Below are 18,618 nucleotides of genomic sequence, written 5' to 3'. Positions count from 1 at the left end.
ATTTGCCCAGTGATCAGGTCTGAATATTTGGTTTTGGAATATGGAAAAAAAATAATCACATATTACTTCATGACTGTCCCCATAAATTTTACCTGGTCTGGGGTCCCTGGTTACTAGTTATATGTCATCGCCCTGTGTAATACACTGCACGAGCTGATTTCTACTGATGTTTTCAGCGTGATGTCCTTGGGTCCTCCTTCCGGGAATCTGTCATCCTAATGTAAACCCAGGTGTATTTTTTCTTGCTGTTCGTTGCCCCCCCCCCCCTTTTCTTTTCTTTTTCTACTATTTCATCTTACTTTTCTCTTTACTGATTTATTTATTACCCTTTCTCCAAATGCTTTTCTTTTGTAATTTCATGCAAAACAGAGAGACTTGTATCCATTTTAAATTGCTAAATACTTGTACATTGTATTAATATTCTCTCTTTGGATAAAGAGTTTAAAAAAAGAAAACAGATGCAAAAGGAGATGCTGTCATTAAAGTGGACTACAGCCCATATGTGAAGTGCTGAAACTCCAGCTGGAGTGTCCCCCATAAAATGAAAAAGAAAAGTTATATATAACTATTAAAGAATTTGAAGAATGATGTAAAGATTTTAGAAGCTTATCAGAACAGAAGCTTTGTTTTTACGTTAAGCCCATTAAGTCCTTTACTGGGGGGGGGGGGGGGGGAGGATGAAGTAAAGTGACAGATGGTCCCCAGAACTCCCGCATCCCTGTGCTACAGCCTTTAGGAGGCTCTTACTTACTTGGTGACCTGTTAGAGGTCCTTGGGCATCGAGTTTGGGAACCACTTGTTTAGATGCTGGGCAGCTTCTCCTATGGCAATTTTAAAAACCAAAATGCAACCAACCTGGCTGGATGGACATAATTTCATTTGTGAAAATGAAGAGAGCTTTATTCTTCTGGAGATTTAGCCTAGGGCAGTGGTTCCCAAACTGTGTGCCTAGGCACCCTGGGGTGCCTCAGGACACTTGCAGGGGTCCCTTGGGTTGGTAAACCAGGATCAATTCATATTATTTATGGTCAATGTACCAGGCAAAACCAGTGCTGGTGGCTGCCAATCTTAATATATGTGGACAAACAGAAGCAAATCCTGTCCCTCATCAGATAACTGTGACATATAAACACAATGCACTTCATTTAATATTTTTTTTCTAAATATCTCGATAAGAAGCATTTGGCCTAGGGGTGCCTTGAAAATATTTTGATGCACTAGGGTGCCGTGATTCAAAAAAAGTTCGGGAACCACTGGCCTAGGGTAATATTGTATCACAATATGATATATATTGTGTTGATGCGGTGTATGTGTACACAGTTGCTGAGGACTTTGCGATTACTACAGTTGGTGTCTATATTCTTTTTGGGAGCCAACTTTACTTGTGATGATTACCAAGTTCTCAGCCTGAAAAATCATAGCTGCCTACAAACAGGAATTAGGCCTGATCAAAATAACAGCTCCACCTTGTGGTTCAAAGCGGTCACCGTATGTCAACATCAGACACACGGTCCATTCTGGTGGGCTTGCCAAGTAGGAATGCGCCAAAGGAATGTTGCATCACAAAGGGCCTAGTACTGATGGACAGCATTCATCTAAAGCCATGCTAGGACTGCCAAAAGATTGTTGCCTCTCATGGGGAGTAGCATTGAGGGACAGAATGCATCGTAAGTCATTCCAGAACTGCCAAAGGAATGTTGATTCCCAGAGGGCACAGCGCTGAGGGACAGCAACATCCATCCATCCTCTTTACATATGCTATGCCTACCGAGGTGCAGCTACAGTAGGTAGGCCCCACCTCAACCCACTACCCAAGTACCAGGTACCCTGCACTTAGATGTAGGATGTGACACATCCCGACCTCTTTATCTAATTAATTACACAGGTAACATAGTGGTGGTGACCACATCCCCATCAAAGAGGTCTATAGGCAAAAGTTATTGCATATCACTGCCCTTCATAGCAACAGCTGAGGGGCGCCTTTAAAGAAGTTAAAACAATTAGACTATAACAAGGTCCAAAAAAGAATAACATAAGTGCTCAGGTCTGGGGATCACTAACATAAGTGCTCAGGTCTGGGGGTCACTAACATAAGTGCTCAGGTCTGAGGGTCACTAACATAAGTGCTCAGGTCTGGGGGTCACTAACATAAGTGCTCAGGTCTGGGGGTCACTAACATAAGTGCTCAGGTCACTAACATAAGTGCTCAGGTCTGGGGGTCACTAACATAAGTGCTCAGGTCTGAGGGTCACTAATATAAGTGCTCAGGTCTGGGGGTCACTAACATAAGTGCTCAGGTCTGGGGGTCACTAACATAAGTGCTCAGGTCACTAACATAAGTGCTCAGGTCTGGGGGTCACTAACATAAGTGCTCAGGTCTGGGGGTCACTAACATAAGTGCTTAGGTCACTAACATAAGTGCTCAGGTCTGGGGGTCACTAACATAAGTGCTCAGGTCTGAGGGTCACTAACATAAGTGCTCAGGTCTGGGGGTCACTAACATAAGTGCTCAGGTCTGGGGATCACTAACATAAGTGCTTAGGTCACTAACATAAGTGCTCAGGTCTGGGGGTCACTAACATAAGTGCTCAGGTCTGAGGGTCACTAACATAAGTGCTCAGGTCTGGGGATCACTAACATAAGTGCTTAGGTCACTAACATAAGTGCTCAGGTCTGGGGGTCACTAACATAAGTGCTCAGGTCTGGGGGTCACTAACATAAGTGCTTAGGTCACTAACATAAGTGCTCAGGTCTGGGGGTCACTAACATAAGTGCTCAGGTCTGAGGCTCACTAACATAAGTGCTTAGGTCACTAACATAAGTGCTCAGGTCTGGGGGTCACTAACATAAGTGCTCAGGTCTGGGGGTCACTAACATAAGTGCTTAGGTCACTAACATAAGTGCTCAGGTCTGGGGGTCACTAACATAAGTGCTCAGGTCTGGGGGTCACTAACATAAGTGCTCAGGTCTGAGGGTCACTAACATAAGTGCTCAGGTCTGAGGGTCACTAACATAAGTGCTCAGGTCTGGGGGTCACTAACATAAGTGCTCAGGTCTGAGGGTCACTAACATAAGTGCTCAGGTCTGGGGGTCACTAACATAAGTGCTCAGGTCTGGGGGTCACTAACATAAGTGCTCAGGTCTGGGGGGGTCTCTAACATAAGTGCTCAGGTCTGGGGGTCACTAACATAAGTGCTCAGGTCTGAGGGTCACTAACATAAGTGCTCAGGTCTGAGGGTCACTAACATAAGTGCTCAGGTCTGAGGGTCACTAACATAAGTGCTCAGGTCTGAGGGTCACTAACATAAGTGCTCAGGTCTGGGGGTCACTAACATACGTGCTCAGGTCTGGGGATCACTAACATAAGTGCTTAGGTCACTAACATAAGTGCTCAGGTCTGGGGGTCACTAACATAAGTGCTCAGGTCTGGGGGTCACTAACATAAGTGCTCAGGTCTGGGGGTCTCTAACATAAGTGCTCAGGTCTGGGGGTCACTAACATAAGTGCTCAGGTCTGGGGGTCACTAACATAAGTGCTCAGGTCTGGGGGTCACTAACATAAGTGCTCAGGTCTGAGGGTCACTAACATAAGTGCTCAGGTCTGGGGGTCACTAACATAAGTGGTCAGGTCTGGGGGTCACTAACATAAGTGCTTAGGTCACTAACATAAGTGGTCAGGTCTGGGGGTCACTAACATAAGTGCTTAGGTCACTAACATAAGTGCTCAGGTCTGGGGGTCACTAACATAAGTGCTCAGGTCTGGGGGTCACTAACATAAGTGCTCAGGTCTGGGGGTCACTAACATAAGTGCTCAGGTCTGAGGGTCACTAACATAAGTGCTTAGGTCACTAACATAAGTGCTCAGGTCTGGGGGTCACTAACATAAGTGCTCAGGTCTGGGGGTCACTAACATAAGTGCTCAGGTCTGGGGGTCACTAACATAAGTGCTCAGGTCTGGGGGTCACTAACATAAGTGCTCAGGTCTGGGGGTCACTAACATAAGTGCTCAGGTCTGAGGGTCACTAACATAAGTGCTCAGGTCTGGGGGTCACTAACATAAGTGCTCAGGTCTGGGGGTCACTAACATAAGTGCTCAGGTCACTAACATAAGTGCTCAGGTCTGGGGGTCTCTAACATAAGTGCTCAGGTCTGGGGGTCACTTACATAAGTGGTCAGGTCTGGGGGTCACTAACATAAGTGCTTAGGTCACTAACATAAGTGCTCAGGTCTGGGGGTCTCTAACATAAGTGCTCAGGTCTGGGGGTCACTAACATACGTGCTCAGGTCTGGGAGTCACTAACATACGTGCTCAGGTCTGGGAGTCACTAACATACGTGCTCAGGTCTGGGAGTCACTAACATACGTGCTCAGGTCTGGGGGTCACTAACATAAGTGCTCAGGTCTGGGAGTCACTTACATACGTGCTCAGGTCTGGGGGTCACTAACATACGTGCTCAGGTCTGGGGGTCACTAACATAAGTGCTCAGGTCTGGGGGTCACTGTAAACAGGAGAAGCTTCAGCTCTTGCTGGTAAGTTTAAAGAGTCCATTCTCTTGTTACTACGCTCTATACCCCACAGTAACCAGTGTCACCCAGTTGGATGCTAGAGAAACACATGTTTTTGGACAGAGATGCTTTTCCCATGCACAACAGATACGCAGTGCCAGCAACTCACTGAGGTCAGCTAATGTTTGTCAGCAACGGGTGACAGAAGCGCCTCTAACATGAATACACTGTCCAAGTCTCCGGTCTGTACAAGGCATGGGAACTTTTCATTAGTAGCTTTGTTTATATTACACAACCTCTTTCTCTGGGTCTATTTCAGCACTCGGTAAGTTCATTTTTCAAAAACAAAAACCAAACTGGAGGACACGTCTACAAAAAGGGACCGCTATGTGCTAGACAAGCCTCACAATTATATTTTCATTTAACCCACTTTTATTTGTTAACAGTTTCTTATACAGCGCAGCAAGTTCCATTGCGCTTTACAATTGGAAATAGGTAAAAAAAAAAAAAAAGGGTAGTTACAGTCAGTCATAATTGTAGGAGGGCCCTGCTCGCAAGCTTACAATGTTATACTAGGTTACCTTACTAGATTGATTAGGAAGAATGATATTTGTACTGAACGTCTGATCTCTCCATGTCACCAACCTTCGTTCAATTAGGGCTGTGTCCAGGGATAGGATATACTGTATTGCTGGTGAATTCTGAAGCATTTCACAAAGTAACCCATAATAATCCCACACTAAATAAAGTCCAATGTGCTCTTTTCTGGTGTGCATAAATGTAATCGTCAGTGTTTATCTCACACAGCTTCAGTTATTATGGGGTGAGGCACACTTCCACCCTCCCACAAACACATAACTGTTACATTTAGAAAGCTTAAAATCATTTTGCAAATAATCTATATATAAAAGGTGTGCACAACTGTAAAGGAGAATTTTGCTGTAGCGGCATTGTGTTGTATCCAATCACAGTGGGGTAATGTGTTTGCGATAGATCGCATGGCTTTTTTTGCAGTTGCGCATGTGGCTTTGCCTCAGATTCTTCATTCCTGGAAAGCTGTTTTGCGCAGTCGGATGCATGATGGATCCCTCCAGTTCAGCGCTGTTACACAATTACTTCACGCAGAAGGCGATCCCGCTTCAGAAGTGTATTGCAGGATGAAGGCGGTGTAGGCAGAGCAGTTTCTTGCATATTCCGGTGGTGTCAGCAATCCACAACAAGCTTGGGCATGGCAAAGATTGGGCATAGTGGGCGCCAAAGCACCTGTCAGAGAATCAGAACTTGGCGAGAATGGGTGTTTGCTTGACCCATGTGTTTCGGTACGCGGAGCAAGGAATGGGTTTCATTGCCAAGGTTGTCACATGTTTTAAGCCTTGGTGTCACCACTTCGACCCTGCCTCCAAGCGGATGAGCATGGAGTGGCAGCATCCCGGCTCCCCTCAACCAAAACAAGCAAACAAAAATTCTGACAAATGAAATCCTCCACAGCCGAAATTATAGCAGGGTTGGTGACAACATGCGCCTGCCTGGCCGTGGCAAGCCCTTGATGCTTTCACGCCTCATAATGCTGACACCACCGGAATATGGTGCACCATGCGAGACACTGCTCTCCGCACACCGCCTTCATCCTGCGATAAATCTCTGAAGCATGCTCGCCTTCTGCGCGATTTGCACTGACCTGGGAGAATCCATCATACATCCGACCGCGCAAAACAACTTTCCAGGAATGAAGAAACTGAGGGGAAGCCGTTCACTACACATGCGCAACTGGGAAAAACGCTGCGTCATCTATCGGCAAACACATTACGCCACTGTGATTAAAGTCTCCTTTTCATCTGGGCACACCTTATACAAGACCTGCCTCTATGTTATTGACAGGTGGGTACTCTGTGATATGCCCCAAAATATACAGAGACAGCTCTGTAATCCTCACCTTTGTAGCTTTCTTCACATATTTAGCATTGTCCTTTTCAATGTCATGCCAGGAACGGATGGGGACCTTCAGTTCATCACCGACAACCATTCCAGGTCCTTGTGTGGCCGGTCCTCCAATGAACATCAATATCCTGGCTCCAGTGTTGGGAAATGTGCACTGAATATAAAACATTATGTAAAGAGAGAATATTATATTCTGTGCACCTTACTTCAGCCAATAGACAAGTGTCACTAGGGTGTCAGAATGGGGCACTATCTGGCTGGAAGGACCTGTTCAGAAGCCATCACATGGATTTCGGCCTTTTGTGGGATCTGGGTATATCAGCAGTTGGAAACCAGATTTCTTACCTACAAGCGACCTTCCATGTAAATGCTGTCGCACCACTGAAATCAATGGGGCCTGTATGTAACAATGATGCTTAGCCCACCACAAGTAAAACACAGGAAATTTGTGAGTGGGTCACAATGGTGGCATTGGGCATGGATAAAGAGGACGCAGCTGCTATGTGAAAATATGCTAATGCCACAGGAGGTGTCTTATGTAAAAACAAAAAAAACACCTCCTGCCGGCTTCTGTGATTCGCTGCTGCGTCCAAGAATGCGGCGTTGGGTCATCGGGCCTACCCATTGGTCACCTAGCTGACCCTCAGGTTACTCGGGATGGTGGGGAAATTGCAAACTGCTGAAGCCAGTGAAACGGCTTCCAAGGACGCAGCCAATGGCTCCAGCAAGCCCACAAAGGGGAACACACACCCAGGTGTTTTGGAAATTGTCTGTCATCGTCACTGATCCGCCCCCAAACATCTGCAGCCTGTCAATCAGGCTGTGGTGTCCAGGGAACTGCGAGCACTTGATCATGTGCATAGTGGCATCGTAGCATAACCAGATATCACCACCATCGGAGATGCATGTACAATATTAGGTTTGTATACTGGTTTGGGTCATTACCCCCATTCCTACGCCCTCTTCAATGATTCACTAAGTGGTGGATTACTAGTAACGGGTAACTCAGGATGTCCTGCCAGAGAACGCTGCTGGGGCTTCTACTGGATTCAACACGCCCCCGTTTTCTGCAACACACCCCCTTCCCTGCCCCCAAATGGCTGCAGACAGTCACTTTCCCGACGCCAGCAGGCGCACATATATAGTGAGGTTCTTGAGCTTTCATAGATTATTAAACATCAGAGATTGTGAGACCATCAGCAGAAATAGTTCTGTTCCTACCAAACGTTGGAGACTACAGCACTCTACTGTTACCTCCAGAAGCCCAACAGCGATGGAAAGGGCAGCGCCTGATGATCTCAGTGGTCTCTTCCCCTGCGGGACGGGCCATGGGTCACGCTGAAGCTCTCCTAAAAGGTCAGTGAGGTTCATATCAATGTTCTGCACTGGCTGCAAAAATCTGCAAGGAAAAGAGTGGGATGACAGAAGCTCCTTCAGTGTTCAGCATTAACCCGAAGAACAAACAGATTATTTCCATATATTAGTAACAGTGCTGCTACTACTACTACTACAGGTGACACAATGAAGGATGGGAGATTTAATGGGAATGCCAGGTATCATCCAATACTGGGGGAATGTGGTAAATTTGTAAATTAACCTCTCAACTGAGGTGGCAGAAAGTCCACAGAAAGCCCTATTCAGAAAAGAAACACTCAAACAGTCAAACATAAAAATAATACTTATATCTATGACCACTCCTGAAGGAATAAACATCACCAAAAATAGATTTTTCTTCTTCTTCATGTAACTAACCCCTGCACCTCTCTGCCTTAACCTTACCCCTGCAGACTATCCCTAACCCCTCTTCTAAGTACCTAACGTGATACATCTCCACACACCCTAACCTTAACCCGCCACCTATCAGCCTAACCCTAACTTCCTCAAAGTGCCTAATCTACCCCCCCCCCTCCCCCCAGCCTCAGTGTTCGCGAAAACCACCCAAAAAAGTGGGTCCCGGGGACCCTTCACTTCTAAAAATTGGGGTCCTACCGGACCTTTTCTGGGTCCCAACGGAATAAATCCTCCTCTCCCCTTCTCCCTAGCATAACACATGTGGGTCGGGGGGGGGGGGAGAGTATCAATTGGCCCACTCGCATAAAGGTACATATATACTAGAAACTAACTAAACCTGAAAACAGGGACAGTGCGCGCCGAAGGCGCGCGTTAAAAATTTATGGCATGTTTTTTGGGGGGGGAAGTGGTGTCACGTAGTAGTACACATTACAGCACACCCCGTAATGCCCAGTACACATTACAGCACACCCCGTAATGCCCAGTACACATTACAGCACACCCCGTAATGCCCAGTACACATTACAGCACACCCCGTAATGCCCAGTACACATTACAGCACACCCCGTAATGCCCAGTACACATTACAGCACACCCCGTTATGCCCAGTACACATTACAGCACACCCCGTAATGCCCAGTACACATTACAGCACACCCCGTAATGCCCAGTACACATTACAGCACACCCCGTAATGCCCGGTACACATTACAGCACACCCCGTAATGCCCGGTACACATTAAAGCACACACCCCGTAATGCCCAGTACACATTACAGCACACCCCGTTATGCCCAGTACACATTACAGCACACACCCCGTAATGCCCAGTACACATTAAAGCACACACCCCGTAATGCCCAGTACACATTAAAGCACACATCCCGTAATGCCCAGTACACATTAAAGCACACACCCCGTAATGCCCAGTACACATTAAAGCACACACCCCGTAATGCCCAGTACACATTAAAGCACACACTGTAATGCCCAGTATATATTATAGCACATAAGTGCTGCTTACTTACATGCTTGTTGCTAGGGGTTACATGCTCCTTGCAGGGGTCACATGCTGGGGGGGATGGGGGCATTTTATGCTGGTTGCCACATGGGGAGGGGACGTTTTATGCTGGTTGCCATTGGGGGGGGGGGGGGGGGGGCGCATATCGGTTCGTTGTCACAGTGGGGGGGGGGGGGGGGGCTGGAAAACATGCCGTTCAGCAGAGTAGGTGAGCGGGCTATCAGCGCGGCGGGGGACTGGATGTGGCTGGAATAGCTGACACGCTGCTCTGAGTTGCATTAGCCACATCTAGTCCCCCGCCACCATGACAGCGCGCTCATCTTCTCTGCTGAGAGCGGCTGTTACAGCATCCCATTCTGTCCCCCCCCCCCGCTCTCAGCAGCGGAGTGGACTTAGGCTGCAGAGTTTGAAACGGTAACCTGCTCTCATGCAGGGTGCGTGGTGCGCAGCGGCAGCAAACTGTATAAAACCTACAGTGATTGGCTGCCGGCGGCCACTGTTCAGTGATTGGGTCCCGGCGGCCGCTGCAGTCACAGTGATTGGCTCGCAGCGCGGCTGACAGGATTAGTACAGCGCGTCCTTGGGGACCCCTTTAGTTTATAGCTATAGCGCGTTTTTGCGAACCCTGAGCCTAGCAATACCGATCCCGGCACACTTATGCTTAAGATGCCAGCCATCAGCATTTTTGCGCCGGTCTCCTGGCAGTAGTTGAGATGTTAGCTTTGGTATTGTTCATTACATGTCTGAATCTAACTATGCTCACACAGACACGAGTTTTGGAAAAATCCTGAAAAGCTATGCCCAGATGCCACAATAGTTCAATAATCAGTGGACACATCCAAGGCCATCTTAACAGCATTGTAGGCCCCTCCCACCCATTCTAGTGAATAACCCATTCCACCCATTCTCATGTACTCCTGCACCGTCTCTGAACATGCATAAATACAGTAAGTGGCTGTATGATATGATAGGATAGCTTTAGCCTTCCATGAATCAGCATCCTGACAGTCATCTAGCAGAGGAATTCTGGGCCGGTGCATTTGGCCCATGCCAGTGCCTCTGGAGCTTATTTAGAGGCAGGCTGAGAATGCCACCTCGCCTCTCTGTGTCATTCACAAACAGAGCAGTCGGACAGCATCATCGATCTGCCTCCCAATAAGCTTCAGAGGCACTGGCGTGGGGCCAAATGCATTGGCTCAGAATACCTCTGCTCAAATAGCCCCTTGAATCAAGGGCCCCTGCGCAGCTGCCCAGAGAGCCCATACACCCAAAGATGGCCCTGGACACATCCTCTGCTTGGTATTCAGTGAAGAGACCTCTACATTTGATAAACTATTTTTAAGTGCCCTAAAACGCTGTTTGCGATGTTACAATCCACCAGAGGGCGCCACCTATTTTTCTTTATTCATCATCACTCTGATGTACAGATGGAGTCGGCTCCATCTTTGGCCGGCGCTCGCCAGATGCCTTGCTGTATTTTTTGGTGAATACATCCTTTGTGATAGTGCCGAGTGATATATATATATATATATATTATATATATATATATATATATATATATATATATATAGATTGCGAAGGATTTTATACACCTGCTGACCACTTTTCCAGTATCTAAGGGTCTACTACAAACTTTTAAAATACACAAATACAAAGTACTGTAGACCCTCATAAAAAAGAGAGTCAGCAGAACCTGCCCAATGGAGATGCGCATTGCCACTTCTGGGATTAGTGTAACCTGATACGGCTTCCCTATGGGGTGTACACTACTGTAGTCACCAAAGTACGACACATACCTATTTGAGGGAGGTGGTTGCTGAACTTGCGGCCCACGTCCGGCCTGAGCAGCGGGAGATTTTGTAAGTGCCAACATTTCCTAAAACGGAACATTGCATTAATTAAAACACAGGTAAACAAGGTAATAGTAAAAGAACAGTTTGAAATGAAGCACCTGGATTTGTACATTTCCAGTGCATAAAGACTGGCTAAACTATAGATATGTGCTTAAAGGGTCTTAAAATACAGCCCACAGTGCAGCCGCAGCATATATGTTACTTATCTTTTGTACGAGTGAGTAGAACGTTACCACCACATGCTGAGATATTGCAGCGGACATAGATAAAGTGGGCAAATATAGGCTAAAAGTAAACATGATGAAAATCCGCAGCTGTAAGGAACAGACTCTGACTTCCGTTATTTACCTGCAGTTGTTTTGCTGTCAGATCTTTGGTTCCGCGGAAGACGTAGCTCTTAGAAATACCCTCACACCCCAGTTCGTGTACATGCACCATCCGCCCGAAGGTGATGAGCCCCACCAATGCTGTTGGAGGCAGGAGGCTGAGAGACATTTGCATTGACTCCTTCAGTGCTTGCAGGTCTTCATCTTCCATACAGGTGTCCACAACATATAGGAAAATAAGCGGCATCTGTGGACCTCGCTGCGGGTATAGGGCAAAATGACAGATGTCAAAGAACATTAGCTCCTCCAAACTGCTTTAATCTATAATAGGGTTCTGTGGATTCTGTTAGATGCTTCAATCATCAAATGTCAATTATTGTCAAATTTTACAGAAAATCAAAAAATCAGCACAATGTTGTCTAGCGGGATACAGGATGGACTTGTTTACTTGTCTCTAACATTGGCAAAGAACAGTTCGGCACAAAAGCAAACACAATCAGCACATTGAAGGGAAGAAAGGGGCAAAGTGTAATGGGATGCGGTTAATTTCCCGGCGGTCGGGATCCCGGCGGTCGGAATCCCGACACTGGAATCCCGACCGCCGAAATCCCGAAACTTTCTCCCTCCGTGGGTGTCCACGACACCCATAGAGGGAGAATATAATAGCGTGCCGAGCGTAGCGAGGCACCGGGCCCGCTGCGTGGCGAGCGCAGCGAGCCCGCAAGGGGGGGCGATCCATGTCCCCCCCTTGTCGGGATTTCGGCGGTCGGGATTCCAGTGTCGGGATTCCGACCGCCGGGATCCCGACCGCCGGGATATCATATCGGATCCAAGTGTAATAGGTGATCTCAATTAAAGAATGAGTTTACTGATGTCTACTAATTACGTACTCTCTCAATAATGACAGGTACGTGCTACTTTAAATGACATTTATTGGACCCAATAAACATATAAATAAATTAATTAATTTAATATACGTGATTATTAATACATAGATCATAGTAGATATTTTTAAATATATCAGTGTAAAAAAATGCAATAACATAAAAATAGCATATGCATAAAACATATGTGAACACAATGACTCTAGTTAACGTGCTCTGGCCAGAGTGTGGTACCGATATTTTAGTTGCAGATATAGGACCAGATGTATCAAGCTTCAAAAAGTAATACAGTGGAGAGTAATAATCAGCCAGCCAATCAGCTCCTACCTGTCCTTTTTTTAAACCCAGCCTGTAACATGACAGGTAGGATCTGATTGGCTGGCTGTTTATCACTCTCCATTTTATCACTTTTTGAAGCTTGATACATCTGGCCCTTGGTACTAGTTTGCTGCGTAATATACTTTAAAAGTAGGAAGCTGATATGGGGGACTTTTCACCCAGAATAGACTACTTAACCCTGTTATCCAGGCTGTTCTCTGCTGTCCCAACTAATGTTATAGAGGGTGATCAGATTATAGCGCATGTGCCACTAATTGCATTGCCGGAGTTCAAATTGTCTCCCTGTATAGGGAGCGTGATCAGGGAACGTTCCAGTAATGTGTACTCACGGCAAGCTTTGGTGAGGATTAGCGGAGTGGTCGCCAGAGAGGTGGAACTGCCTCAGGCTCTTATGGGGTGGGCAATGCTGACATCCGTTCAGCGCAAGTCAGCTGCCAGCCCGCTTCCCGCACAGGGCACTTGTAGATGGAAGACACCAGAGCGTTGTCCTACATCTGCAAACATTGTAGAAATCATTTCCTCCCCGCACATAAGCTGCAAATTGATGTTTATGCTAAGCATCCCATTCGCACGCATGTGCAGGAGTGTGGTGTGCGAGGGGTGGGGGGTGGTGGGGGGGGGGGTTGGCATTACAATGACAAGCAAAGCTGCCAATTTCACAGCTTTGCGTGGTAACCAGAATAACCTCCATAGCGTCGAGACTTTTTCTACCACCAAAGTGGAAACATGACAAACACTGAAATACTGATGGAATAGGCTACATTACTAAACACTGCGAGGAAGAATCTGTGTTACCTGGACCACATACTCAATGCTGGAAAACTGCGGCAGGAGTTCTGCCGGCTGGTTCATTTCTGAGATGCCGGCATATGTTGGTGGAAACTGAAACAGAAATCATATAGATCATGGTTGGTAGCCAACCTTTACAGCCTCGGACACAAAATGTCGAAAAAGAAAATGATTGTTATAACTACGACTTTACTAACCACTGTAAATGGTAGAAATCCAGCTATTTATGCAATTACATTATTTCTACCAATATTTGCTCATTACCGAGCATCAGTTGAAATAAGAGTGAGAACCGATCAATTGTAAAATGTATCAAAGCCGGAATCCCAATGATCCTGGAAGTATGGGCCTTATTCTAGTTCACTCTTTCTGACAAATTCCTTCTCAGATGGACAAAACCATGTGCACTGCAGGGGGGGCAGATGTAAACTGTGCAGAGAAAATTAGATTTGGGTGAGTTATTTTGTTTCTGTGCAGGGTAAATACTGGCGGCTTTATTTTTACACTAAAATATAGATCTCACTTTGAAGTAAAACCCCACCCAAATCTAATTCTCTCTGCACAAGTAACATCTGCCCCACCTGCAGTGCACATGGTTTTGTCCATCTAAGAAGGATTTTGTCAGAAAGAGTGAACTAGAATAAGGCCCTATGTCTGTTATCTGACCTGGGAACAGCAACTTGGTTCCATACTGTATGAGAACATTTGGAAATAACCTGCAATCTCTTTTCCTTCTTACATTACACATTCTATTTCTAATTTCAATACAGATCATTCATTTAAATTACAAATTAATTTACTCAAAGGTGAAGGCCTCATAGCCTGTGTACAACCATGAGTACAGTGATGGCTAACCTTGAAACTCCAGCTGTTGTTGAACTACACATCCCAGCATGCCCTGCAGCAGTTTTAGCATGGCCAAATAGTAAAACTGTAGCAGGGCATGCTGGGATGTGTAGTTCAACAACAGCTGGAGTGTCAAGGTTAGCCATCGCTGTGCTTGTACAATGCACGTAAGTGAGAGGAGCTGATAAGCCGATTGAATATTTGATCAGACCAATACCCCTTTCATATTAGCAAGCCGGGTAACACCTGGGATTTTGTACTCGGCTTGCAAGAGCTATCACACTATCTCACCCGACCCAGCATAAAGCCGGGCGTGTGACATCATCGGGAGGCGGGGCCGAAGCAGCACTGGGAGACGACAGCAACTCCTAGCTGCGCCTTTTCAGTGCAGTGAACAGGACCCACCCGTTCACACTGCTCCTGGACCCACGAACGTCCCGGGTCTAACCTTGGTCAAGACCTGGGTACGCTGGACCTGGGACAATCTTTCTGGACCCTTTCACACCGACCAATTTCCTGGGTTGTTGCGCGTTCATGTGCAATACCCAGGAAATATTTGTCAGTGTGAAAGGGGCATCATTCAGCTTTTACACCATTACGGCGACATTGCCAGCATTTCTCTCACCTGATTTCGCTGGTAACAGAAGTTGCAAGCCCAGAGTTTTGCACGGTAATCCACCTGACTGGAACATAAGCACATAAAGAAATATAATTATAAAGACTTGTAAACCTAAAATATATGTTCTATCATTATGAAAAGACCTTGTTTAATATAGATGAATGTTACGTATTCAGGAGTATGTTCATGAAGTTTGAGTAACTAAGGGCAAGATGTACCAAGCCTTGAAAAGTGATAAAATGGAGAGTGATAAACAACCAATCAGCTCCTACCTGTCATTTTTCAATTACAGCCGGCGACATGGCAGGTAGGAGCTGATTGGCTGGTGGGTCCCAAATTGTCGCTACCTTTTATAGATGTACCATGGAGAGCTTGCTGACTGGCTGTGTTACGGTTTGGTACGGGAGCTGCTCTGCCTACGGTCACAAAGCACAACATTGCATCCAGTCCGCAGCCTTTTGTCCTTGTCACCATTGGGTAGAAGGTACAGGAGCATGGCTGCCCGCACTACAAGACTCCAAAATAGTTTTTCAATGCAGCAGGGAAGATCAGAAGATGCAGATAAAGATCCGCTGGACTGCGCATCGAGTTGCGATTGCAAATAATTTGCCGTAGAATTGGCCCAAAAATTGCTGTAGTGCGTGGGAACCTTTAGACATGTGGGACAGTTACATTGACATCCTATCACCCGAAATTAAGGATAAACCTAATAAAAGTCTATGTAAATCCATACTTGCCTACCTGACCCTCTCCATGAGGGAGAAAATGCTCTGTTCCTGGACTTCCCCAGTAATGTATGATTACCATCACCTGTGGGGAGCTGGGCAATGGATAAGAAAGGTGTTTCACCACACGTGATAGTAATCATATATGACCAGGGAAGTCCAGGAACAGAGCATTTTCTCCCTCATGGAGAGGGTCAGGTAGGCAAGTATGTGTAAATCTTCTTGGTATCTAACTTGTGAGATAGTAAGGCATCCTCCTATTTTATTTTAAGTTATAGATGTAGATTAAAGGCCCATACACACTGGGCGACTTTGAGCTGAAAGTTGCTCAAAACAGCAGGTTTGAGCGGCTTTCAGTTCAACGCCGCCCAGTGTGTATGGCCCGGCGATGAGCGCAGCTGCGTGCTCCCGCAACATCACCGGGAAAGCCATTCATCTGCCGGTTATACTTCGTGGGAAGTTGCCGGGAAGTTCGAGGGAAACCACATACGACCGCACGGCATAAATCGACTGTTTCATTCATGGTACAAATGCAGCGTAAAGTAAAAATCTTAACAATAAAACAGCCGCTGTGAGTTTAGAAGTGAATTTTCAGCTCAACACCAATGAATAACATAAGTGACACTGACAGCGGCACTTACCACAGAGGATTGAGAACAGCCCGGCAGGTGGTTCTACTACACAGAACAGGCTCATACTGTATAGGGGGTAAATCGGGCCTCTCTTTTAATGGACTGAAGAGGGAGGCTACTGGGACCACCATTCTTGTGGCCTCCAAACGACTAGATGGCCACACGTTCCAGCTGAAGCGGACGCCATCCCTGTCTTCATTCTGCTGAATAAACTCCATAAACGTTGCCATGGCCGGATGTTCTCATGCAACCTAAAACACACAGGTACAAAGTAAAAAAAAACGCACTTAAACGGTAATATACCGTTTAAGAGATGCGGTGTGAATGGGGTTTTACCTGGCAGACCCGTTTTTAGAAACTTTTCAAAATACCTGGTCAAAGCTAGTTTTGCGGTCTGAAAGCAGCATTAGTTGAACAAGTGTAGGGGGCCTTTAGCTGTACATTGTTGTTGTTATTTTAGCACAGACTTTCTTTTGTCTATACTTCCACAGAAGTCATATTAGTTTTGTCCCATTTTGAGTATATGGTCACAATATTTTTGGCTGGGTACACACTAGAGCAGGGCTGGGCAACACCGGCCCTCCAGATGTTGATGAACTACACATCCCAGCATGCCTTGCATCAGTTTCAGCATGGCCACATAGCAAAACTAATGCAAAGCATCCTGGGATGTGTAGTTCATAAACATCTGGAGGGCCGGTGTTGCCCAGCCCTGCACTAGAGTGATGGGCAATCTTACTGGAGGTTGGGTCGAATTCCCTAGACCATGTATGATTACCTGTACACACTATAGAATGTAATGAACGGCTTAGCAAATCGTTACACTGCACCGCAAACAAGTTAGACTGATTGGCCATACAGCACGGCCAACCAGAAGATCTCATATGCAACCTGCGAGAGCAATCCTGCACACACAATGAATGATCTTAGTGTTCATTCTAGCACCCTGCATGTATCAAAACACATGCAGTTCCTCTTCCCTGAATGGGGAGTCGCTCTTTGCTGTGGTTCTTCTAGCCCAGTGTGGTCTGTATCTTAGCACTGATACGCAGACCATACTTGTGTTAGAAGTACCACAGCAGAGGGGAACACGGCAGCGCAGATGAACTGCACAGGTTTTGGAAGAGGCAGGGTGCTAGAACTACAAATAAAGGCTGCCATCCACTAGTGCAATATGGTCACTTTTAATGCCATTCCGACGCATTGCTGCGACGGATCGCATGAAAAGTGAAACATTACAAGTCATTTTCCTGTGATTGCAATGGGAGGAATGTTCCTGTGCTCCTCGCATCGCAGATCCTATGGGCTGCCATGAAAAATTATCGCAGCCCTTGCTGGAAATGCATACGATACATTGTATGTAAAAGAATCACATACAATGTTTCCTATGCAATCCTGCCGCCCGGCAGCTGTCAGGTGAGTTGGCGGGGTACCACATGCGATACCTTCCCTTAGCCTAAGGTGCATACACTCTGAGCCATTGTCGCCCATCTAATGGATTTTCCTGGTGGGTGGAGGCTTTCTATAACAGGATGCTATAGAATATATACATACATACATATATATATATATATATATATATATATATATATATATATATATATATATATATATATATATATATATATATATATATGTAACACCACTCAGGTGCATGAAAGTATATGGTATGTAAAAAATCCATGGTTTCCCCCAGCTCACTGAATGGTATTAGTAACATTGACATTAACTTGAACACTACATGATAATAGATTTCAGAGATATTGGTTACATATATTTGCTCAAATTTATGTCTTGGGGCAGCACAGATGATGTAATGCATGGGTCTTCAAACTGTGGCCCTCCAGATGTTGTGAAACTACAAATCCCAACATGCCTTGCCACAGTTTTGCTATAAGGGAGTGTTAAAACTGTGGCAAGGCATGCTGGGATTTGTAGTTTCACAACATCTGGAGGGCCACAGTTTGAAGACCCATGGTGTAATGGTTAGTATTATTGCCTCACAGCACTGAGGTCATGGGTTTGATTCCCACCATGGCCCTAACTGTGGGGGGTTTGTATATTCTCCCTGTGCTTGTGTGGGTTTCCTCTGGGTACTCTGGTTTCCTCCCACAATCCAAAAATATACTGGTAGGCTAATCGGCTCCCAACAAATTAACCCTAGAATGTCTGTGTGTGTGTACATGTGGTAGTTAATAAAGATCAAATATTCTCTGTACAGCGCTGCGGAATATGTGTGCGCTATATAAGAAACTTTTTCTAAATAAATAATAAATTAAGCCCCTCAAGCCATCGTCAAGGCTTCTCTCCAATATATAGAGAAGCTTTAATGATGGATTGGGGGCTTACAC

At 45.9% G+C, this 18,618-nt stretch overlaps 1 protein-coding gene across 2 annotated transcripts in view; it reads right to left on the bottom strand.

The window, feature by feature from the left end:
• Window positions 1-18,618, bottom strand: part of SEC23A (SEC23 homolog A, COPII component) — a 76,184-nt gene that overhangs the window by 55,717 nt on the left and 1,849 nt on the right. For both annotated transcript variants that reach the window (XM_083166861.1, XM_083166860.1), the window contains exons 2-8: window positions 16,277-16,518; window positions 14,917-14,974; window positions 13,452-13,538; window positions 11,456-11,692; window positions 11,051-11,130; window positions 7,698-7,842; window positions 6,439-6,597 (exon numbers count right to left, since the gene is read on the bottom strand). In XM_083166861.1, the coding sequence (XP_083022987.1) occupies window positions 6,439-6,597; window positions 7,698-7,842; window positions 11,051-11,130; window positions 11,456-11,692; window positions 13,452-13,538; window positions 14,917-14,974; window positions 16,277-16,497 (987 nt within the window). In that variant the 5' untranslated portion in view covers window positions 16,498-16,518. The remainder of the gene's footprint in view (window positions 1-6,438; window positions 6,598-7,697; window positions 7,843-11,050; window positions 11,131-11,455; window positions 11,693-13,451; window positions 13,539-14,916; window positions 14,975-16,276; window positions 16,519-18,618) is intronic.

This window comes from Crinia signifera, chromosome 12, assembly GCF_055691185.1.
Source record: "Crinia signifera chromosome 12, ASM5569118v1, whole genome shotgun sequence".
In the NCBI taxonomy this organism is placed as follows: domain Eukaryota; kingdom Metazoa; phylum Chordata; class Amphibia; order Anura; family Myobatrachidae; genus Crinia; species Crinia signifera.
Note: the sequence above shows the minus strand (reverse complement) of the source record. Positions and strands in the feature narration are given on the sequence as shown.